The sequence below is a fragment of the Lolium rigidum genome, chromosome 6, assembly GCF_022539505.1.
Source record: "Lolium rigidum isolate FL_2022 chromosome 6, APGP_CSIRO_Lrig_0.1, whole genome shotgun sequence".
In the NCBI taxonomy this organism is placed as follows: Eukaryota; Viridiplantae; Streptophyta; class Magnoliopsida; order Poales; family Poaceae; genus Lolium; species Lolium rigidum.
In genome coordinates this window covers 4,068,268-4,091,048 of record NC_061513.1, presented here as the reverse complement: position 1 = coordinate 4,091,048, position 22,781 = coordinate 4,068,268, and the positions used below count along the sequence as shown (strand labels likewise).

General features: G+C 46.2%; 4 protein-coding genes across 5 annotated transcripts; 1 reads left to right on the top strand and 3 right to left on the bottom strand.

The window, feature by feature from the left end:
* Positions 1–2,304: 2,304 nt before the first annotated feature.
* LOC124665152 (RNA-binding protein 24-A-like) lies at positions 2,305–7,952 on the bottom strand. 2 transcript variants are annotated; one of them, XM_047202556.1, is made up of 6 exons: positions 7,679–7,952; positions 7,438–7,585; positions 5,864–5,996; positions 3,438–3,477; positions 3,021–3,333; positions 2,305–2,818 (listed from the first exon to the last, which is right to left on the bottom strand). In XM_047202556.1, the coding sequence occupies exons 1-6, from the start codon at positions 7,856–7,858 to the stop codon at positions 2,700–2,702; spliced, it is 933 nt and encodes a 310-aa protein (XP_047058512.1). In that variant the 5' UTR covers positions 7,859–7,952; the 3' UTR covers positions 2,305–2,699. The 2 variants fall into 2 exon arrangements, with proteins under 2 accessions (XP_047058512.1, XP_047058513.1); XM_047202557.1 differs by having other exon boundaries at positions 5,864–5,993.
* Positions 7,953–11,869: 3,917 nt separating this feature from the next.
* Positions 11,870–15,854, bottom strand: LOC124665433 (uncharacterized CRM domain-containing protein At3g25440, chloroplastic-like). Its single transcript, XM_047202849.1, has 5 exons — positions 15,839–15,854; positions 14,914–15,089; positions 14,183–14,504; positions 13,322–13,723; positions 11,870–12,810 (listed from the first exon to the last, which is right to left on the bottom strand). Exons 2-5 carry the CDS (start codon positions 15,021–15,023, stop codon positions 12,439–12,441), a joined length of 1,206 nt encoding a protein of 401 aa, XP_047058805.1. The 5' UTR covers positions 15,024–15,089; positions 15,839–15,854; the 3' UTR covers positions 11,870–12,438.
* Positions 15,855–16,299: 445 nt separating this feature from the next.
* LOC124659077 lies at positions 16,300–18,831 on the top strand. The gene is made up of 4 exons (XM_047197029.1): positions 16,300–16,400; positions 18,099–18,192; positions 18,276–18,477; positions 18,563–18,831. Exons 1-4 carry the CDS (start codon positions 16,312–16,314, stop codon positions 18,748–18,750), a joined length of 573 nt encoding a protein of 190 aa, XP_047052985.1. The 5' UTR covers positions 16,300–16,311; the 3' UTR covers positions 18,751–18,831.
* A 100-nt stretch (positions 18,832–18,931) lies between these two features.
* Positions 18,932–20,900, bottom strand: LOC124660215 (EP1-like glycoprotein 2). Its single transcript, XM_047198008.1, has 2 exons — positions 20,872–20,900; positions 18,932–20,363 (listed from the first exon to the last, which is right to left on the bottom strand). Exons 1-2 carry the CDS (start codon positions 20,898–20,900, stop codon positions 18,932–18,934), a joined length of 1,461 nt encoding a protein of 486 aa, XP_047053964.1.
* Between the last annotated feature and the right edge of the window lie 1,881 nt (positions 20,901–22,781).

Sequence of the window (22,781 nt, the reverse complement as noted above, 5' to 3'; positions counted from 1 at the left end):
TTTTTTTGTTTTCCACGCAACGAACCCATCAATTCTCCAGAGGACGCAGCGGTTGCGTATCATCAGCGTTTTGGTCGATCCAGCTTTGTCGACATTGTTTTCTTTTTTCTTCTTCTTTTGTTTCTTTTGGGCTTTGGTGTGCTGTTTTCCCCAGCGGTGTTCTCCATCTTGTATCGGTTGGTTGCTATATTAATATAGTTGGACGAAAGCCTATTTCGAGGAGTGGGAGTGGGGAAGTGGACTAGATAGGGACAGTCTCCCACTCCACATTTAATAAGACGCGTGCCCGCTCACCGACAGTTGCGCCCAAGGAGGCAAGCACGCGGACGCGGGAGGATGCCGCGTGCCATCCGCGGCCATGCAAATTAACATGTCCCAGATTTGGACTGGCTTTGCATCGTCCCGAACGGCGCGGCCATCCGCTTTTAGGATGCGTCGCAGCGTTGGGTCTTGATTTTGTCCGGCTTGATCCATCCGAACGCGCGGGCGTGAGATGGGTCGCCGCGTTGGAGATGGCCTTAGCACCTCGCATTTTTTTATGTTCTAAAAAGAAGTGGTCACTAAGTGAAACTCTTCAATCTTTGGGGGTTTCTCCAGGAGGTCCAACTTCACAAAGGCATTGCCGACAGTCTCATGAAATTATTTTATTTTTAAAAAGATCTAGCAACTGCCGGTTTTCAATTTATAGCAGAGGGAAAGCTTTACATGAATCAGCCAATGGCGTAATCACGCACCGGAGTGAATGGAAAAAAGCAAGAAAAAGAGAAAAACACACATGTACAACACGGCTCAGTTCGAGGGAACATTGTTTGCAAAGATTGAGCTTCACATAAATGTCATTTTTTTCCTACCGCATTCTCTATAATATAACATCAAGGGTTGGCAAATTGCTATATTAATCAAAAAAAAAACATCAAGGGTTGGCAAATTGCTATTTATGTCATCTATAAAAAGAGAGAGCCTAAGTAAGATCAGGTTTTGTACACATGTATCTATCTGGTGGATCTGCTTTTCATGTTTACGGATTTCAATATAAGCAAATGGTGTCGTTCTTATCTTCTCTGGCGCAATACAAGACACTGGCTACTTGGCTATCAAGTAACTTTTAGATATATCTCATTCATTCTTGTCTTGGTGCTTCCAAGGTTCTCCTCACATAGCTTCAGCACGTGGCTAGTATGTTTAAAGGCCTATTTGAAAACTGCCACTAAAAATTCTTAGAGACATTTTGCAAAGTGCGGCTAAAAACATGCTATTTTTAGGCACAATCTGCAAAAATGTGGCTAAAGATGTATAGGGGCAATTTGCCAAAGTGCGGCTAGAGATGTATAGAGGCAAATATCCGAAATGTGATTAAAAATGTATAGAGGCAAATAAACAAAGTGTGGCTAAAAATGTATATGGGTGCTTTTCAAATTGCGGCTAAAAATATATAGAGGCATTTTTTAAAGTGCGTCTAAAAATATATAGATGCAACTCAAAAATGCGACAGAAAATACTATTTTGAGGAACATCGTTTAAAAATATAATGCGGCCATAGTTTTTAGCGATATGATTATATCTGACACTTTTTAAAATGCCCCTAAAAATAATTAGAGGCACTTTAGTTATTTCGAAAAGCATTTAAAATAGTGCTCTACTTACTCTATGTCTTCCTCTCTCCTGCTCTCAACAGTACACAATCTGCATGCTAGTTACACTTTCTTTTAGAGAGAAGCAAGTGAGTGCGAGACTGCGAGTAGTATATGCAGTGTGGGCACATGGAAGCTGGGAGGAGAAGCACTTGGAGCATGGATGGACTATTGATGCTCACATGAAGAATCAAGACGCACACTCGATCACTTCATGTCAAATGTGTTGAAAGACTTGAAAAATAATTTTACGTGCATTAACATCTCGAACGACACTATTGGAATAATAGTCATTACATAATGGGATAAATGGCAAGAATAGTTGGAAACAATACGCCAAATTGCTTCTGACATATAATATATAATTGTTCATCTGTGCTTTGGCCTAGCCATGGCTGCCTTACTTGGTGAATAGGATGCATATGAATCTAATGCAATAGTATCAGGGGAGGAAGGGAACAAGAGTGTATGACCAAATTAGTAGAGAAATTATAAGGACACCCCCAATATAAGTGTGACTATATAATATAGTCTAATTAAACTCGTGCGTGGCTCCATGAGCTTAATTTCTCTGGAGCCACGCCCTATGAAAATGTTCTAACTTGGGAGACAGAAGCTGCTTATGAAAAATCAGCAGCAACTCAACCACTTGAGTAACTTGCCCCTGGACTCTTCCTTAAGAGAACAGGACACGCCAAAACTATGCTATACCTAAGTAGTGTGAACTAGATGGCTAATACTGACAAAGATACGCTAGCTAATTAATATGTGGCCTATAATATATGCATAAAGATTATCCGCTTATGGTGCTATAGAATGATGAGACATGCATGCATTTGGATGATTTTTTTTTTAATAACGAGGACTACTAGCTTCGACCATAATTAGTTACTAGACTAGATCCTACAAAATGGAAAATTGGACGTTGACATCCTTTGTTTACCTGCCAATGCACCACTCAACCCACGGTGGTCATTGGCAGCAAGTTAACATGTTGTTCAAGGATATGCATATTAAGTAAGAGATGATGCATGAACAGGCAGACTTGATTAAGGCAGCCATGGCCTATTAGGCTAAGGGCATCTTCTGATCTGGTGTTGCAGGCGGCATAGAAGAGACGAGCCTATGCTGGTACTGTGGTGTCGGTGGTGCCGACAGAGCTGGAGCTGTCCGAGACATTGCCATGGCTGCATCAGAGAAATAAGAGAAAAAACATTTTAGAGAGATGAACAGAACAATCAGCAAATAATCGAAGTTTTTCCGCTTCAGAACATGCATGGGATATAGATCGATGTTCTATCTAGCCTAGCTAGTACTAGGCTGCAGCGTCTGGTGCTAGCTAGTGCATGCCATAATAACAAAAAAGATTGTACTAAGCTAAAATCTCACCTGCTGCTTGGCCCCCTGCAGTATTAGGCTCAAAGGCAGCGGCGCCAAGGAACCGGTGGAGGCTAGACACCGCGGTAGGGCTGCTCTCCGGCGGTGCGCCGACCGCCGCGTAGTGGTACATTTGAGGGTAGTGCATCATGTTGTATGCAGCAGGGGCACTCACCGGACTATACTGGTAGTAGGGGTTGTACAACCCAGAAGGATCAGCCAATGTTAGCCCCGCCGATGGAACTGTGGCAGCGGCGCCAGCATTGCCATTGTAGACCTGGTACTGCTCTCCTCCGGCCAGCCCGCTGTACGCCTGATAGTATGTCTGGCAAAATTTGGCGCGAGACATGCGTGTATGTGATTAGAGATGGCGCTAAGTAGTTGACGATAAACAAACTTACTAATTTATCAGGAGTATATAGTTTCTACCATGGGCTGATAGCTGTAGTCCGAGAAATATGGAGAATACCTGTAATTGATTTTGCCAACAGAAAAAGGTGATTAGTCAAAATTAAAGTCTCCTTTTATCCGTTTTTGGTCCAGTTACATGTGCGCAGACCAAAAATTGTATTGTTCCCTCGTTTTAAGTTAGGTTAATATACATATGGATAGGAAGCAGCGAGCGCGATATGCACATATTATCAGAAAAAAGGAGCGCTAATACGCATACATGTGCATGCATAGTACTCAATGTATCTTGGGCTGCTATAGGGAGTCCGTTTAAAAAAATTGCAGTTCACAAACTTTTGAAAACATATAAAAAACTACATATAGATGTCTAGTACGTACATTGTAAGTTTCATCGAATTATGTACCAAAAAAAGATAAATGTGAAGAACAAAATATGAAATGTGAAGCCACATTTTTATGATACTTGTGTCACCCAAGATACAAACATATTATTCGTCCAAATATTACAGGTTTGTAGAAAACATATATCTATACCTACTAATAAAGGAAGTAAGGTTTCTCCCTAAAAAATTTCGTCCGTTTTGGATTCGCCCTTGGTTTTCAGCTGAATTTACACAGAATGCCACCGCTAATGAAAATAACGGTTCGATTTAACGTACTCCGTACTCTGTTCCTGTGTGTTTCTTCCCTCGTCAAACGTACTAGGCCACTAGCTGTGCTGATGGGCCTGCTCCGTATCAAATCAAATTAAATCGCTGCACTGCTGGGCCTTCTATATAGGTGAAAAAGGGCAAAAGCTAGACCGTGGGAAATCGAACATGTTGATCACGATATGTTCTTTCGTGGAATAGTCCCACCTCGATCTTCTATACAAACTATAACCGGTTCAAATACTCGCAGATTGATTGGATTATCAGCAAGCTACAAAAGATAAAATGATCAGGAAGTATTCCATACGCTGATGGACTCTGCAGCCTCCCTAAATTATGTACGGTGGGGTTTGCCTAATTATCCGTTGTATGTGACGTGAGCTAATTAAAAGCATGACACGAATTGTGTCCACCTATGTATGGATATGGACTAGAGATGGCGTCTACGGTGCAAGGAAAACAATGAGATCGTGGATCGTGGGGTTGCCTTAATTGGATGGATATGCAATAGACATGGCAGCAAATAGACCTATGGTGCAACTGTGCAAGGAGAGCAACCGTATAGCGTGGCTGCCTTAATTATAGAAAAGCATGTAAAGGATTCTCCAAACTTCCTAGCCTCCGGATCCCCGCTTGACATGTGTCCAATTTCCTTTCAAAACAGCAAAAAAAAAACTCGCGTTTTGCTTCATACAAGCAAAAAATGGTTCGATAAATATAGACTTTGCTTCGTCGCAGCAAAAAAACTCTCGATTTTGCTTCATTCAAGCAAAAAAATGGTTCGCTTAGAATAAAAAAGAAAAAACTCGTCGGAGACTTCGACATGTACACCAATTCGACACTGGAGAAATAAATGAACTTGCGCAAAAAAGATGCTCATAGTCTGATGCACATACAAGTTTGGGTGTCAAAAAGATGGTACATATTACTGGTTGTATTTGCAGATGAACAAAAAGTTAAGCGTGATGGCAGTTGGAGCAGCCGTTGAGGGTCTACGGCGAGTGAATTAGCGGGGAATCAGATAGGTCAAATGTGACGAGAATTGCGTCTCCTACAAAAAGATTTCGTCCTCTAAAAAAAAACTCCATTGCTGAAATTCTCGGGAACAAATCCGCCGCAACGCGCGGGCATTTTTCCTAGTATGTATCAATGGAATAACAATGATCTGGTTCAAGACATTTAAATACAATTTTTGACTTTTTTTAAAACCTCCCTAAAGCTCAGGATCCACTCCAATTGTTGGGACTTTGTATTTCCAGTTACATCGTGCATATGTAGATCCATACGTGCATTGTGCATGCAGGAGCTACTATTAGCTATAGCACGCAACGAACTTGTCATTTATAGTGGACCGTGTGTACTATTTGTATGCTTAACACATGGACCCGGTATGTCAGTGGCTTCACTCTATCCCCACATACCTATATGATTAAGTTCCCACGCTCAGTGTATTTATACTGCATTTCCTACTAAACCTAGTCGTAATCCATAGTACATATCTCTACGTACTTTGTCATCCTCTCTCCTGCTCTGAACAATACACTAGCTGCATGCTAGTTGCACCTTTTCTTGAGTGGGACTAGTATATGCACTGTATGAGCTGTGGGCACATGGAAGCTTGGAGGAGAAGCACATGGAGCATGGATGGACGGTGCAGTCCTTGGCCCCCAACCTCCAACCATTAACGAGCATGCAACCACCTTTAGCAGAAACCATCCTCTTTACAGCTAGCTCGAGCTACCCCAGCAAGCAAGCATGCACTCCGGCCAGCAACAGATCTAGAGAGAGACTCACCCGTACACGTTGTAGGCGGCAGCAGGGATCCCTTGCTGGATGCCATGGTCGACGAAGCTGGCACCACCAGCAATGGCAGCGGCTTTCATTGCCCTCGTGTTCATGTTGCTTCCACCATGGACATGGCCTACTGCTGCACACGCACAACCAACATGCATCCACAAGTCATTAACTAGACAACCAATATAGGTTATTTAAAACAAGACCAACCAATAAGTTGGTTCTGTACTTGCATATTGATCGTGGCGGCGTTAACTGGAATTAATTGGAGACAGATCGTTCGACGTGCAATGCAGTTTCTTGATATTCCGCAGCATTGTATATACTCTGAAGGACAGATTTACTACTATACTACTTCAAATTAATATAGCTTAGAGACTCATCAGATTCTGTCGAAAAACCTAGAATTTGTTTCTGTTTCAAAAGGAATCCTAGAGTGTACATACAACTACATATAACCGACATATTATCAGGCTAGTAATGGTCAAAGGGTTAACTTACCACAGTCAAACATCACAGATCAACGAGCGATGAGATGCATATATAAAGTCTTGAGAGTTGGGGCACACTTAATTTCTTAGTAACAGGCTAACAGCAAAGACAAATGTGTAGATCCATCCAGGACGGAAGACAGACGACTGCACTTTTTTGCTACCAGTTCGTTGGAGGATATTGGAACAAGGAACAGCTCCCAAGAATAACGAACCGTGCTAGCTTTTTACAGCTTTGCAGAGCTGGAGCCCATGCATGCACGCGAGCTAACTTTTTCATCTCCGATGAATATCTGTCGGATGCATGCATACTTCGCTCTTAACTAATTTGATCTCCGTTTGCATTTTCGTACCAACGCTATTTGATTTAGGTGTAACAAAGATATGTAATTTATGATGTAGCATCATCATGAATTAGTATGTCAGGGAATACTCGATTAACAAATCGTCTTGGAACACTGAAGAATCCAACATACATCTTTGACCATTACTCCTTATGCATGTCCTTTTACATCACATATATAAGTATTTTCATGTTAGATCTAAAATTATTGTTTTCAAATTCCCAATGTGAATAGTCTTTACTAATGTTTTAGTAGTCACAAGTTACACAACTAGTATTAATGTAATAACCTTCGAGAATTAGCATATCTTTAATTGCAGATTGTCCAGAGCTAGTGACGTAAAGGAATCAAATCAGATTTTGTTCCAGAATGATTCAAAATAAAGAAACACATTTTTGTAAAATATGTATGCACACAGCATAATTAACTTTCAAATTAAGTACTCTTGTATAGTTTGCTAGCAGCTGACATTAGCATAAAATGATGCGCAGCCTTAAGACTTCATCTCTAGCTAAAATATCCCAAGGCAGGAGCTTCGCATCATCTGATCGAATGTCTACAATTTGACAATATTACTAATTTGCAAAGAGTACTAATCTTAACCGCCTAGGGAAATCCTTCTCATGGTCAAACAAACGACTACTGATAGAAAACTAAGATATCTACGGTGCTTAACCAGTTATAATTGGGTGCATTAACAAGTTGACGAGATCAATTGCTTAATTAATTAGGTAGTTACCTGCATATGGTTGCAGATACGGCGACAGTTGTGGCTTGGACCTCTGGACCCCGAGGTAGGCGAGGTTGCAGTTGGCCCTCCTGCCGTCGATCACCGGGTATGGGTCGAGGCACGCCCTCATGGCTGCCTCAGCTTCACGGAACGTGACCTAGGTGCGCACCAATCAACGGAGTTCGATTAAGCAAGAGAATTGCTGCTGAAGATTGATTCGTTAAAGAACTGTTGAGGAGGAGTAACTCACGAATCCATAGCCCTTGGATCTGCCTGTGCTCTTGTCGAAGATGACGACGGCCTCGAGGATCTCTCCGAAGCGCTCGAAGTGGCCACGCACGCCCTCCTTGTGCGTCTCCCACGCCAGGCCCCCCACGAACACCTTCGTCAGCGTCGTGTCGCCCGTCGCCGACATCGCCTGAGCCGACATCAGTAGGCGTCCGTCTTCTTCTTCGTCTAGCTCCGGCCGGACTTGATCTTGCTTGATCGGATCGATCCACCAACCGAGAGAGTAGTGGAGAACTAGTAACCTGCCCGCGTGCGTTGCTGGGTAGGTTAAAAAAGGTGAGGTGTGATCGAGGCTTGATATGCAAGGGATCAGGGAAAAGGAAAGCAAACAACCCTAGCTAGCTTAGCCTGCTGTCTGGATACCTGTGCTCTAGAGAGGGAAAGAGATCGATGGAGGGGATATGAAGGGCGAGAGAGGAGGGGAGGAAAGAGAGGAGAAAGAAGGAAAGCGAAAGCTAACAGGCAAAAGGAAAGAAAAGAGACTAGCTAGACGAGAGAAGACCTTCCTTGTTTGCATGTTCAATATAAACATAACCTCGATCATTAATTTGTATTATAGTACTATATTTTCTAAAATAAATAAAAACATGTATTGTGACTTGTGAGGGATTCTTTTGGTTCATTGGAATTTTATAGGGTTTTGTGAGGATTCTAGTCATTCTAAAAATTTTCTACGGGTTTGTTTGGTTAAGTTTTAGGACTACAAACCACAAATATGTTTGTGTCGCCTACTTTGAACGCAATTTCATAGACAAATTACTCGTAAATCTTATTAAACTCATGGAATTATTTCTATTCTTTGAAAACGATAACATGCAACAAATTCTTCAGCAAAGTTTTTGTATTTCCTACGATTCAAACAAATAGCTTCGATATATTTTCAAATTCTCTAGGATTCAACATGGCATGGCATCTGAATATCGTGTCTTCCCTTAAAAAATGATAATACAATAGGTCTTGAATGTGTTTTTTGAAAAAATAGCACTCGAGTGATTTTTCTAAATATGCTAGTAGTCAAATTCCAAAAGTTGGATCCGACCTTGTCGACCCAAACGACTTCGACATGGCCGGAGGGGTTATATAATGTTTTTATACCCACATGGTCTCCCACAAATAATCAAGTGGTAAAATATCTATACAAGTAAATATTAGAGAAGTTTGATGACGCATATGTTTGTTGACCTTTCGTGTATTTTTATTAGATAGTGAAGGGATCAGACCGTAGTAGTATATCGATTTTTGTATCATTTAGATGTACTCCTAATTAATGACGTCTAGAAGATTGCAGTTATTATTCAAGGATACACCCTGAAAGGTGCATCAAGTTTCATAGAAGAAGAGGCCAAGACGGCCGAACAGCGCCAACGAAGGTAACCCGATACAAACACGACGCCACACGGATTACAACACAACCCACACCAGCCGAACGACAAACTCGCTTTGCTCGTCCAGAGGAGACGATACACTAAGCTACTGGGCCGCGTCACGACCGAAGAAAGGAACTCTGGGAAGCCAACTTCAACTTCAAGATGGCACAAGCCAACGCACCGCCCACCCAAAAGTGCCCAGGAACGGCGAGTGAACGGTGGGGTTGAACCAGATCGAAGGAGGCGTCGACCACGAAGAAGAACCGCCGATGGTGTACATAGCGCCCCGGAAGCCCAAGCTCTGAGCGGCGGCCACCACCGACTCCAAATGGCGCACCGAGGACTCCCGAACCATCTAGGCGACGCCTCCAAGAAGGAAAACGACACAGCCGTGCCGCCGCCGCCCGATCCGAAGACCGGATCAAGGTTTCCCCCGATGTTCGATACGGGGAAGAGCGAGCAACACCATGGCGACGCCTCCAATGAGGTGACGACACCCGCGGGCATCGTCGTCGCCAGCTTACGCAGGGATTTCTCCCCGGTCTTGCCGCCAAACCCAAGCCCGTCGAAGAAGCGCCGCAAGGAGCCGCCTTTTGGCCACACCGCCGTCGAGAAGCGACGCTGCCGTCGTCGGAGAGGGAGGTGCTGACCTCCGTCTCACCGCACGAAGAACGGGGACTGGAGGGTGAGGCTCCAGCCCGCCGCCGCCCGGCCGGCCGCCGACACCTCCATGGTGCCTAGCAGCCGACGCCTACAGGCGTCCACGTGCCGGCCTGCAGCCACGGCGGGCCCTGAGATCCTGGCCACCGCCGCAGGGGACGCCTCCCTCGCGGGGGGAGAGCAGACCCGAGATGCGCCGATCGTCGGCCTCCTGCAGCACCTCGCAGCCGCCGGAGCGCCGCCGCGTCCCGCACCGCCGCCGCCGGAAGAGGAAGCCGCCACCGCGCGAGGGAGAGGCCCCGCCGCCGCCGTCACCGCCCGGGCGTTGCCCGGCGGGACCTCTGGCGGCGGCGGAGGAGGGGGGGCGGGGGGTGGGAGCCTAGGGTTTTCAGGGAGCGGGGGTTCGGGTTACTCCAGCTTCTGGAGACTCGTTGAGAGGTTTGTAATAGAAGTAGGTATCTGTCCTCCATTGCAGTTATTATTATGCTTCCTAATACATTATGACTATTAATTTTGAAGTTATGTCAAGTTCCATGCCAGGATAATCAATCGGAAAAGTAGAGAGCTAGAATGAAATATGATGAGATGAAGTTCTCAATCGACATAGCTATTGCAGAATTGATTATATGAAATTTGGGAAAAATAATGATACAATGGCCTAATTTTGTTACCATGTTGAATAATTTATGTGTAATGAGAACCCCAAAATGATCACATCCATCTATGAAAATGACATGAAAGAAATATATCAACGGAAAGCTAGTTGTAACCAAAAAGAATCTATAAGACGAGAATAGAATTTGTAAATTGATCTTATCAAGGGAAAAAGGGTGGAAAAAATAGTGCTGAGTGGAAGAGCAATATTGAAGCTTCTTTGAGATGACAGCTACCTGCACTAACAACTTTGACTTTTAATTAGCGTGTTGATCTATAGGTTTAATTAGTGTAGCTCTCTAGTCTGATTATGTATCATATGTACATGTTTTGTACTTTTGCGGTTGACCCTTGCGAAGTTAGTGGACGAACACATTCGTATTATTTCCATTCAGTTAAGAAAGTCAGTGTTTTGTCTTGGTTTGTATATTTTGTTTGCTTTACTAGTACCTTCTATTGACTTATGATTATATTTTTAAAATAACTTAGTATCCACAATTCCACATACATGATGATTGCACCTACGAAAGGTGGATTAGATAATTATTATGTTTCATAATTAGTAATATTATGTACTTATAAAGTATGTGTGTGTAGGCCATGCATGGTAGAGGACGAACATGTTGATTGTAGGCTTGAACTCTTTACTTAAAAAGATGTAGGCTTCAACTTTGATCTCACCTAACTTGTCGTCAACAATGGCTTTTCAAGTACATCAGAATATGTAAGGTCCTCTCCCATCGCCAAAAGAAAATTATTCAACAAGCCTTGCGTAAAAAGAGAACCAACACAAATTATAACATTTTCCTTCCCAAAAGACAATAGATTCAGATAAGATCTAGCAAACGAGCTCTCGGCTTTTACCTGAGTCTTAGGAGATAACGTCAAAACCTGTAATGAGTTGGCAAAATTAAGTAAGCATCTACACCTCTCACCTAAATATTTGATCACAATCACAACAAAACTCTTGCTTTGACCAGAAATAATAACCCAAGTGGATTAGAGGGTGATGAACTGGCAAAAGTCAGGGCAACTTTTCTTCAGCAGTAGTATAATACAGCAGGGAGCAGGCCACTATGGTATTGTACACTTTAGCCCTTTGACAGCTGTGTTCCTGCAGGGCCCACAAGCTTTCCTTTTTGACCATGAGACTGGGGGCACTTTTGGAAACATCTTACAAAATTGTATCACTGAATTTGTTGACCTAAGAGCTTCAGATAGGATCACTAGAAATGTTGCTTGAGATCAAAGCCTCTGCCTGCACCATATGTTCTTTCAGGATGCATAATTCTGTGATATTAATCAGTCTGGGTGACTGAGAAGTTGACTTGATTTGCAGGTTGAATTCACGGATACTAAAAATGCAAGTACAAAATATAAGCTAAGAACGAGATGCCGGCGTACAGCATGAAACAGAGCACCATTACACAGAAATGCAGAAACAGTACTGGATTTCATTAGCATCACACAGGGAGGTTGACAGTAAAAGGTCAAGCGCATATTCTGATTAAGCTTTGGATCCAGCAAATTAATATCGTTTCAATGTTAGCGTACAGTACACAACATTAAATTTACAGGACCTAACTGAAAAAAGGTGGTCAAAATCTAAGCTCTCTTGGCTACTATGAACTATGCTGATGGCAGTTGCTCACACAATTGGCTACTTTGCTGATGGCAAACAGCACATGATGCATTGTAGAGGATGCTAGCAACAGAGGTGGTGATGGTGCCGCTGGCTGAGGAAGGCCATGGAACTGGCGGCACCACCATTAAGGGTTCCATGTAATGGTGGGATGCCCCCTGGACAAAGCAGTCAGAGCAACATGAGAAAATGTAGCCGGTCTGCCTTCTATAAAAATATGGTACCCAGTGACATTTAGTGAGTTTGGTTTGCATGGCAGGACATCAGCTTATGGGCCAGTCATGCCCCACTGGCACCCATACTCATAGCACATTAACATCGTCTTAAGAACTGGTGGCTCACTTCGAAGAAATTTGATGTTATGAGGAGTCCCACGACTGGTAACTGCAGTTCACCCCCCTACAACACCCGATGATCCAAAACATCAGTGTCCTCAGAACTTTCTATAGCATCTCCAGTCGCAACATCATTGACATCAGATTCACTACTAGAATCATATTCTTCATCAGACTCGGATGTATCCATTGTGTCAATATCAGAGAAATCTTTACCAGCCAGATGAGGCCCTTGGTCCTTTCCACAATGTTTTAACTCCTCCATTTCTAGTGAAGAAGCTTCCCTTCCATCACCATGAACCAGATCAGTATTCTCGGATTCTGGTTTTCCATAAAGTGCAACATGCCGATAGTATAGTTCGAGCTCCTTTTCAGATACTGCAATGAAACGTCGAACTGTCTCCAGCGATTGTTCGTATTTTGATTTTTCAAGTGCCTGATGATAAAACAAGACATATGTCATGAGCATTTGAAAAGATGTACTCCTACATACATATAGAGTCTGCCTTATGGCTAACAATCACAACTAAATAGTGGCACTAAATTGAGCTGTGTTTTTGGATCTATGAACTGGGAACAGGCTGCTGGTATGGTGCTGACATAGATTTTGAATGAATATTAACTGCTAAGCCACGTTCAAGTTTATAACATTAAGCATCTTCCAGTTTACAATAATATACGTGTTTTGTTGTGTATTAAATATAAATAATAGCAACTTGTTGATTATTATTATTTTCTTAGTCTTCTATTGTTGCTAAACATAAATTCTTCAAACCTAGACTCATAAGAAAATCATTGGCGTGCATGGACGAAAATCAGAAAGGTAACAAGGTGGAAAAAGTAAAGTTCTCTGCAATGTCTAGTTGCTACTTACTACCATTCATTACCAAACATCAACTGGAGACAATCCATGGAAACAGACTAAACTAACAACATATCCTACCTACCTTTTTCTTTGACAGTGTATCAATTGGTGACATGACCTCTGGCTGAACATAGTCCTTTCCTCGGTAGAAGACTATGGTATCATTTCCAACAACATTAATAGGAACACCACCACTCAGTCGAGCAATCTCACTTGCATACTCCTGAATTTGCCCTGGTTTGCAAGGCTTACAGATAACCTTGACAGTCTCATGTTTCTTCCAATGCAAATGCATGTTCAGAATTACACCCCCAAAAACACCCCGCCTTCCAATTGGGACATAATTTGACTTTTTCTGTGAAACTTTCTTCAAATAAAATCTTTCCTCGCCATTGAGATCCTCTGGTTTAGAGGCAGGGCCTTGAGCTTTCGCAACTTCATACCTCTTTAATTTCTCAACCAGTATAGCTTCTTTTAATCTGGCCTGGAATAGAAACAACACATATTAATTAATCTTCTTTTATGAAACAAAATGAGAAATTAAGCACATAGTTGTTAATCACTTAAGTGTTACATTTAGTTTCATTTAAACAAAGCTAGATATAATGTTTACATGGACAATCCTAGGTGAGGACAAATCCTCGAAAGGTATGATGTCATTACAAACAATATTGACTGGACAATCACAGTTTGAAATGAACTAACTCTGTTATGAGAAAAATAGCTACCAATAAAGCAACACTGAGAAAGCAGAACTCTCATAGGATGAAGTTTTGATGATTGAATATTGAGTACCAATTAGTAAGTCATATTCATAACATATAAATAGCAAGGAAGCAATCTCTTTTTGAAGCCAACTGCATAATGCATTAAATACTTCAGGAAGAAAGTAACCAATCAAACCAAATGGGCAAAAAAGTAAACAAGGCTAAATTGTTGATACCTTCTCGATCTTGTATTTGAGCCGAGCTTCAGCTGTAGGAAATTTCTGTTTTATTTTTTTGCCCTTGGGTCTGATACGCCGTGGATCATTCTTATTGGCTTCCTTCCGCTTCTTCTTCTCCCGTTTTCTCTGAAGCTTCAAACGCCTCTTTGTCTGATACCTCCCCTTCTTGGAGGGCTCCACCTCTTCAATCTCAAACTTAGGTTTTCCATCGTCTGACAAAACAAGATTCACTGACTCATAGCTAGCCCATCGAGCACCCCATGAATTCCCAAACGGGTAAAAGGGGCTTAAGTATTTGCCAGGAGAAATAACATCACTTCTGCAATAAGTAGAAAACGAAAATATGAGAACTAGTGAACTACCCAATTCAACTTGTCGTGGATGAAATGGGTACTCAATATGAATATGCTATCTCCTATATCATTGCTAGAGACTTCATACAATAATCTGAGCAACCAAGTAGGAAACGCATGACTCATCAGCGATATAGGTGGCAGGATTCAACGGAAATAGTTTTATTGTAGGTACAGGCATTCAAACTTCTTACAGAATTACTGCAACTAAGCTACTTTTTGGTTGTATGAATCAGCTGCAACGGATAAATTCTGCCATTGCATGTTCAAGCAATTAGATATAAGTCCTGGCCATGTGGTATTGCTCCTCATGTATATGTATGTACGCATTGAACAGAGGAGAAGAGATAAGAATGAACCAAACGGTTTCACTACCTGAGAGCTGGAAGGGAAGGTGAAAGTAGTATCTTTTGGGATGGATTAAGGAGAGTGAAAGAAGAGGACAACTTCCTCAGATTTTGACGTGACAGTAGACGGAATGCCATTGCTCATTACTCCTTTGACAATGCACAGTGAGAAAATGCCATCTGTTCTAAAATACCAACACCGGCCTGCAAGAAGAGTGAAAAACAACTTTTTAGAGTCTGAAATAACAACACTGAAAGAGGTGAGTTCACAAACAGTTTATTTGTTTCAACTGTCTTACAGAACAAATGCAACCTATAGAGGCCATTGCATGTGCTGCAGGTGGAAATGGAAATAATAACCAAAATCGTGCCATATGAGCACAAGAGCCCCTGAATAATCATGCACCAATGGACCGCGAAATGCAGAGATGCTACTCCATGATATCCCACTGGCTTGATCAAAACCAAGCGTACATCAGCCGTACAATTTAATATACAGAATGCCCAGGGCTGCCAATTGGCGAAGCAAAAAATGAACTCGTTCCAAAGCTATAGCAGAGCAAAGTACAACAAGGAACTGTGGGAAAAAAAAACTCAGGAAATTGTATGCATAATGTTCCTATTTTCTGTTTGAGAGAATGCGAAGATCACCTACGCTGATGACGCACCATAATCATAACGGGATCTGAACATAAATCCTAACGATGTAATAACAAAGTAGAGAAAATATGCCAAGCTTATTTCGCAAACTGGGTCGGTATGCCTCACCCGAGCCTACCGTATCTTCGTTCTTCAACAGTATAGTGTCATGTTTTGCTTCTAGCTACGGCTCCTACTGTCCGTGGACATAATTTTTTCAACAATGGATGTAAATTCTGTGTCATGTATTTCCAATAAAACAATGTCCAAGTACGAGAGCATGAGAATTAAAACTGAACATTGCGAAGATTTACCTATTCCGGAGCCAGCGTCCGCGCGGCAAGGGAGGGGGACGGATAGGAGGGCGGGGCAGCCGAGGGGGAGAGGCGGGAGAGGTTGAGTCGGGCGAGCGAGTCGCCGTCGCCGTCGCCGCCGCCGCCGGGCGAGAGCGCGGAGGAAGGCGGAGAGCAGAGCAGCACCGGGACGAGAGTGAGACGAGTATGGCGATGGGCCTAAAAAAGCCCACGTAGCTTCCTGGGCCCAACTTGGCTTCCGAGCAGAAAACGAACCAACACGAGTCAATGACGAACCGGTTTTTTCTGTGAGGCCGAATCGTCTCTCTTCCGCTGGAGACATGGCCGGCGTTCGCGGCAAGCGGCGGCCGCCGGCGCGCGCGGCGCGGGAAGATCCCGAGGCGGCGCGCCGGTCCAAGCGCGAGCGCGAGGAGGCGCGTGCCGCGAAGCCCTCGGTCTCGATTCTGTGGACGCCGCTGCTCACCGTGGAAACCATGCACCTGAAGCTAGCCCACACCCTCCGCAGCCGCAGGGTCTTCGTCGCCAACGACGAGAAGCCCGGGCCACCGGTGTACACGAAACGGTGAGCGCCTGCCCTGCATTGTTTCTTCCTCGGTCCAGAATCTTAGATTCCTTGACGGTTGACCCCGATCGATTTTATTATTACTTGCTCTGCGATTCAGTAAGACTGAACGTTGGTGTTGTAATTCAGCATCCGACCTCGAGTATCTCACTATAGTCCTGATTATTATTGATCGCATTATTATGTACTCCAACGTTGGTACACTTGATTAGTTGCCGGTTAACTGTTTCTGCATATTTGGCTTCATAGTGTGTTTTTTCTGTAGATCTTTCGCTTCATAATGTTGTGCACTGCAAATCAATGTCCTAATCTTTTTCTAGATCATCATTGAATATGTTTGGAACTAGGAATAAACAAGTCTGAAAGGATTTAAATTTTTGGAAAATATCTTGAAATTTGGCAGAATTGGTGCAATTTCCAAGATTATATTATTAGGTTGAAAGAGCAAATCAATCAATTGTCCTAAATCCAACAGTCGCCTCTATTATACTGATCTTAGGCGCGGAACGAGATCCTCTGACGTAGAGGGCAAAACTGCAGAGGGACGTCGCCGATTTGCGTTCGTCCGATGCTAATCCGGTGGCAGCTGGTCGAACCAAGGAAATACAGCGAGCAGGCCATAGCCCAGCCCAACTAACGGAGACGAAGGGAGATGGAAAACGCTGGCGCAACGACGGCGAGCCGGCGACACGTAGAATGAGCGCGGCGGAAACGAATCGAAGTCCTGCTCCTTCACTTGCCAGCCTCGGTTGAGACAACCTCGACAGGGAGCTGGGCGTGCAGGCGGCGAACGCGCGACGGCAGCGGTAGCGCAGGTACACAACGGCGACCAGGACGAGAGAATCTGAGAATCAGAGAAGGCACACACACGGGAGTTGGTTGAGAGCGGCCTCTATGGCGTAGTGGAGCCGACCAAGATGGCGGAGCAGGGCGTGCCGGCGAGTTAATGGCGACGGTGCCGGCGAGTGAAGGGGATTCGGGAGCTTTTCCTCGAACTCAGCTTTGGGCCGGCTGTTTCGCTGCGTTTCCAAGCAGTCGTGGCTGGTACCGTCAGATGCCGAACGAACGGACAGAGATCGAGCGACGTCCCTCTGCAGTTTTGCCCTCTACGTCAGAGGATCTCGTTCTTAGGCGGTCACAGCAAGGAACCCAAGCATGTGTGTGTAATTTTAATTCTAGGAGATCACTTTTGCAATCAGGACAAAGCACCAACTTCGACCAAGATTTTCATACTAGTAGCGCTTAGTTTAACACTGGATGTCGGTGCTAAGATGGTCAACGGTTACAGAAATAGAGATCATAAAACTAGACCATTACATGTTCGGGAGATGTGACTAACCATGCCATCAATGTGAAACTTTTATGTTCTCATTTGCTAATTTTAAGCAACCACTAGCCAAGTTAATTTTGCCTCCTGTTTACCCAGTTTTCTAAACCCTCTGTACGGCTTGCTTGAAAAAGAATCTTGTGCAAATAGTAAATTATGAGTTATGCTGGTAGTCTCTTGATATCGAATATGGCAGCAAATAGCACCTGGGCTTCAGATACTACAGATGTCTCTGATAAGAGCATCACCTAGTAAAATGCCAGGGACTTTTGTCACTCTCTTTAAAGTTTAGACTAAAGTCTGCATTTTTTTTGTCAAAACATGTAGGCAAAGAAGGCTTATAATGATACTGTCTATGCTTTTTCTTGTAGGCAGCAGATTACGTATGATACATCATCGAAGACCCCTGCATGCCGTGAAGGCACCGCAGAAACTGCTCTAGAACACTACAACCGACTTAACGAGGTCTGCTCGCATTAAAACTTTAAACGCTTCTCAGTTCAAACATTAGCCATCTCAATACCAACTTGTGTGAGTAAACTTGTTAGGAGGATGAGCATGAGCTGGTTAAAGCAGTGGAGTCCGTCACCTTCTTCTTCAGCGGCCCTTGGATGCATGTCAACTTCCTTGCTAGGCTGAAAGGGGGCACCACCTGTGTTGAGCTCGTCCCCAAGTACTTCTTTGCAGAACTGAGATCGAATCCGAATAAGAAGGGCTTCTCATGCGTCTCCTGCGTTAAGTTGGACCCAGGTGTGTTGGTTTTCAGAAGTTCTCCTTCTGAATAGTGATTCATTCATAGGCATTTTGTTTTTTGACGCTGGCTTCTTTCGTGCAGCTGATTCTGAAACAGCACCTGTTCGCGGTTGTGAGATTTGCCGAAGCCGGATCTTCCATCCTGCCGCTGGAGGACACCGAGGTGCTCTGACTCCGCGTTCTGCTGACGGTGACAATAAACAGGAAAACCCCGCTCCCAAAACGGCCAAGGCCCTCTTTGATGCGTGGATCTGCAAGATGCAGCAATAGGAAGAACAGACTTGGATGTGTGTTTGTGGTGCTTCTCTGAAGTCACATATGTCTGTGAGGAGGTGCTCAATAAACAGCGAATGGTGAAATGTCATTATTTTCACTGCCAGTGTTGCAATTTGTACATATAGCCCAGAACTTTATTCGTGTCATTCCAGAAAGTAATTATAGTGATCAAGAGTCAAGACCTGGCCGATTTGGCCTGCACCTTGATGTGCATGGTGGAGTTGTAGTGCACGACCTCCGGCTGCAGCGTCTGCATCGACAACACCTCCGACTGCAGGTAGCAGAACCCGTCGCCGGCGTCGGGCCCGTAGTAGAACTGCGCCGCCGCGCACGCACAGTCGTCCAGGCACGCCTTCTTGCACGCCTCCTCGCTCACCCTCTCCACGGCCCGCATGCTCGTGCCGTGGTCGTTGAAGTACCCCGTGTTCCGCAGCGACACCAGCCGGTGCTGCGTGCCCTGCCGCCGTGACGAGCTGCAAGACGTCGCCGGCGTTGCTGCTGGGACGCAGCCTCGGTTGGGCCGCCGGAAGTCCACCGGCCGGAAGTTGGCCGCGTCGGGGCAGCTGCACTGCGCGTCCGTGCACACGCCGTACGCGCCGCAGACTGTCGGGTACGAGCACCCGTCGTCCGGGAAGAGGCGCAGCACGTCGAACACCGGCGCCCAGCCCTGTGCGTTGGAGCGCCACTCGTAGAGCCGGAGGTGGCCGTCGTGCTCCAGCCGCATGTACTGCACCGTGCCCGCGCCGACGGTGGGCAGCTGGATGGGGGTCAGCGGGGTTGTGTCGCCTGGCTTGGCGAACACCGCGAGGCTGCCGTTGGAGTACGTCGCGTAGGCGCCGGGGGCCTTCTCGAAGCCGAGGTGGTAGTAGCGTTGCGGCGGTTTGCCGTTGACGTAGGCGCTGAGACTGTCGTCTTGGACGGCGAGGTAGATCCGGCCGTTGCGCCAGTCCGAGGTCGACGTGTTGGCGGTGAGCCGCGCGCCGTGCTGCAGCGACTGCCCGACGAGGAGCGCGTCCGTGGGGTGGTCGAAGGACTGCCACACCGTCCTGTTCGTCCCGTCAAATAGCACCAGGTTGCCGTCGCTTCCGATGCGCGCCCCGGCGACGGACCGCCCCTTGGTGCCCGCTGACCACACCACCTTGCCGCCGGGTGATGATCTGAGCACCAGGTCGCCCTCTGCCGTGATCTCTGCCACGGCGCCCGCCCCGACGGGGCTGCCACGGTTGGCCGACCAGACAACCTGCGGGATGCCGGAGGTGACAGACGTCATGAGCGCGCCGCTGTTGCAGTACACGACGGCGACGCCGAGGAGGAAGTCGGAGCACGGGGCAGTGCGGTGGTTGGTGCAGAAGAAGCCGAAGGCGAAGGAAGGCCCGTAGCCGGCCGGGTTGAGCCGCAGCAGCGCGGCGCGCGCCACGGAGCCGTCGGCGTAGACGACGTGGTGCGGCAGGGACGCGTCCGTGTTGGCCCAGGTCGCCGGCACGCTCGCAGTAGGGTAGTCGAACGGCTGCGCCCGAACGCCGCCGCCTTCCAGGAGGAGGCAGCAGCAGAGCGCGACGGCGCCGACGATGTTGTTGCCACAGAGGGCAACCCTAGCTAGCTCTTCTCTACGGCTCACCGACAGAGGTAGAAGAAAGGGACACAACACAGAATTCTTGCCGGCCGGCGCACGAACGCCGCCGTGGGCGCACAGACGCCCTAGTCTTTTCTTTGTATTCACAGGCTACATTGCTACAACTCGATCCATCTTACAATCAGTACACGGGGAGCTTTATAGGCAGCGCACAGCCACGGCCACACAGGCCACTAAGCCACTAACCCATGCACACGCATCACCCGGCCACTAACTAACTACACGCACTAACAGCACACCTGGCTGATCAGCCCACTCGCATGCAACGTCCAGCCGCACAAACAGCTCACACCGCAAGCACCGGATCAGCCAAGCCACGTTCCGTGCCTAAAGTCAAGATTATGGCTAACATTTTCCCCCCTAATCTTGACTTGCCATTGCCGGAGTTGCTGCAGCTGCCGTCGTCTTCATCTTCTTACTCAGCGACACACGCCGAGCTCCTTCTCCGCCGGCGACACACGCCCGACGTTCTGGCGACATACGCCACGATCACCACGCGCACGCACGCCATGGAGATCCGATTTTTCCTCGATCGTGAGCCGTTCCTCATCCGCGAGACCTTCCTCGATCATGAGTCGTTCCTCATCCGCGAGACCTTCCTCGATCGTGAGCCGTTCCTCATCCGCGAGACCTGGGCGCCGGTGAGCACATCACACCCGGCCATGGAGCCGAGCCTCCGCCTGCTCGACCTGGGCGTGCTCACGCCGGTCACCGCTTCCACGGCCGTCGCATGGCGCCGCTACGGCCTCCGTGGCCGCGCAGCTCCTCCACGCCGCCGCCATGCCGCGCCACCGCGGCCTCTGCGCCACCACGCAGGTCCGCCGCGGTCGCCGCGCTCGCCGCACATACGGCGTCACCTTGCCGCCTCCGCGTCCGCCATGCTCGTCGCGGACTCACCGCGCGCCACGGCCGCGCCTCGGATCGACAAGGCTCTGATACCAATTGTTGTTGCCACAGAGGGCAACCCTAGCTAGCTCTTCTCTACGGCTCACGGACAGAGGTAGAAGAAAGGGACACAACACAGAATTCTTGCCGGCCGGCGCACGAACGCCGCCGTGGGCGCACAGACGCCCTAGTCTTTTCTTTGTATTCACAGGCTACATTGCTACAACTCGATCCATCTTACAATCAGTACACGGGGAGCTTTATAGGCAGCGCACAGCCACGGCCACACAGGCCACTAAGCCACTAACCCATGCACACGCATCACCCGGCCACTAACTAACTACACGCACTAACAGCACACCTGGCTGATCAGCCCACTCGCATGCAACGTCCAGCCGCACAAACAGCTCACACCGCAAGCACCGGATCAGCCAAGCCACGTTCCGTGCCTAAAGTCAAGATTATGGCTAACAGACGATCGTGGCGGTAGCACGCCGCATTGTGATCTTGGTTCTTGGACTTACGATTCGATCGTGCTTGGTGCACTAAGGCGTGTGGGAACTGGGAATGCCAATTGGAGTGGGATCGGATGTATTTTTATAGGTGTTGGTGGATCGTGTCGCCGCGAGCACGTTCGTGATCGTGGTTGGCCTGGGTTCGCTTCTTGGCTGGCACATGGTATCCGGGCTGGAAGTCGTCGCAGCATGGCGCCGCCGCCACCGCCGCTGGTTCATGACTGGTCAGCGAGCGCGTCATCGTCTTGCCGGTGGCCAGCTTATATGCCAAGGAAGGCAGCTCATCCGTGGTGGTTTTTTCTCCTCTTCTAGAGCTCGTCGATTCCCTTGCCATTGTTTTCGCCAGTGCACACCAGCGGATAGCAGCTACCACGCACTTGAGCTCGACGGAAGAAAACTGTGCACAAGTCACTAGTAGAAAATCGGGTCTCGGTTGAGAAGGGTGTTTAGTCTTGGTTTTCCAAGAGAAACTAGAAAATTAGGACTAAAGACTCACTCTTTAATCTTGGTTGTGTTACAAACCGGAAATGAAGACTCTTCACGTGGGCTGCGGGCGCACTTTAGTGCGGAGGACCTTTAGTCCCGGTTTGTACCACCAATCCAGACTAAAAGCCATTACGTTTATTTTTGTATTTAATTTTTTTTCTAAAAAATTTCCACCCCCTCTTTTTTAAATATTTTTAAAATTTATAGTGTTTGAGTTATTTGATAAGTTTAGTCTCAAACTACATTTAATCTCTAGTTCAATTATATACTCGTGGTCAAACTTTCTGGCTCCAGCAGCAGCGCGCTTAACTTCCGAGTTCCTCCCGTCCCGCTTCCAAGTGCTTTTCGCACATTGATATTGCTATCATATCAATCATATTAACATGTTGGTCACGATGTCACACTTCTTTATTGTTCAAATTTCAAATAATTTTTTTAATAAACAAAAGTAATAATGTAATAATAATCTTGAATAAATAAATAAATAATTGCAAAACCTAAAACCT

Bases quoted from the DNA above. Each gene is read 5' to 3' on its own strand.
- LOC124665152 (XM_047202556.1), bottom strand. From the start codon at position 7,858: ATGTCGGCTCAGGCGATGTCGGCGACGGGCGACACGACGCTGACGAAG. The intron at 5,997-7,437 runs GTAACTACCTAA...GTGCGTGTGCAG, and splicing joins GTATCTGCAACCATATGCAG to CAGTAGGCCATGTCCATGGT. The intron at 3,334-3,437 runs GTAGAAACTATA...AAATTTTGCCAG, and splicing joins ACTACAGCTATCAGCCCATG to ACATACTATCAGGCGTACAG.
- LOC124665433 (XM_047202849.1), bottom strand. From the start codon at position 15,023: ATGGCATTCCGTCTACTGTCACGTCAAAATCTGAGGAAGTTGTCCTCT. The intron at 14,505-14,913 runs GTAGTGAAACCG...TACTTATTGCAG, and splicing joins CCTTCCCTTCCAGCTCTCAG to AAGTGATGTTATTTCTCCTG. The intron at 12,811-13,321 runs GTAGGTAGGATA...TTTTATCATCAG, and splicing joins ATACACTGTCAAAGAAAAAG to GCACTTGAAAAATCAAAATA.
- LOC124659077 (XM_047197029.1), top strand. From the start codon at position 16,312: ATGCACCTGAAGCTAGCCCACACCCTCCGCAGCCGCAGGGTCTTCGTC. The intron at 18,193-18,275 runs GTCTGCTCGCAT...TAAACTTGTTAG, and splicing joins ACTACAACCGACTTAACGAG to GAGGATGAGCATGAGCTGGT. The intron at 18,478-18,562 runs GTGTGTTGGTTT...TCTTTCGTGCAG, and splicing joins CTGCGTTAAGTTGGACCCAG to CTGATTCTGAAACAGCACCT.
- LOC124660215 (XM_047198008.1), bottom strand. From the start codon at position 20,900: ATGGCGTGCGTGCGCGTGGTGATCGTGGC. The intron at 20,364-20,871 runs GTATGTCGCCAG...GGTGAGCCGTAG, and splicing joins GTGCGCGTGGTGATCGTGGC to AGAAGAGCTAGCTAGGGTTG.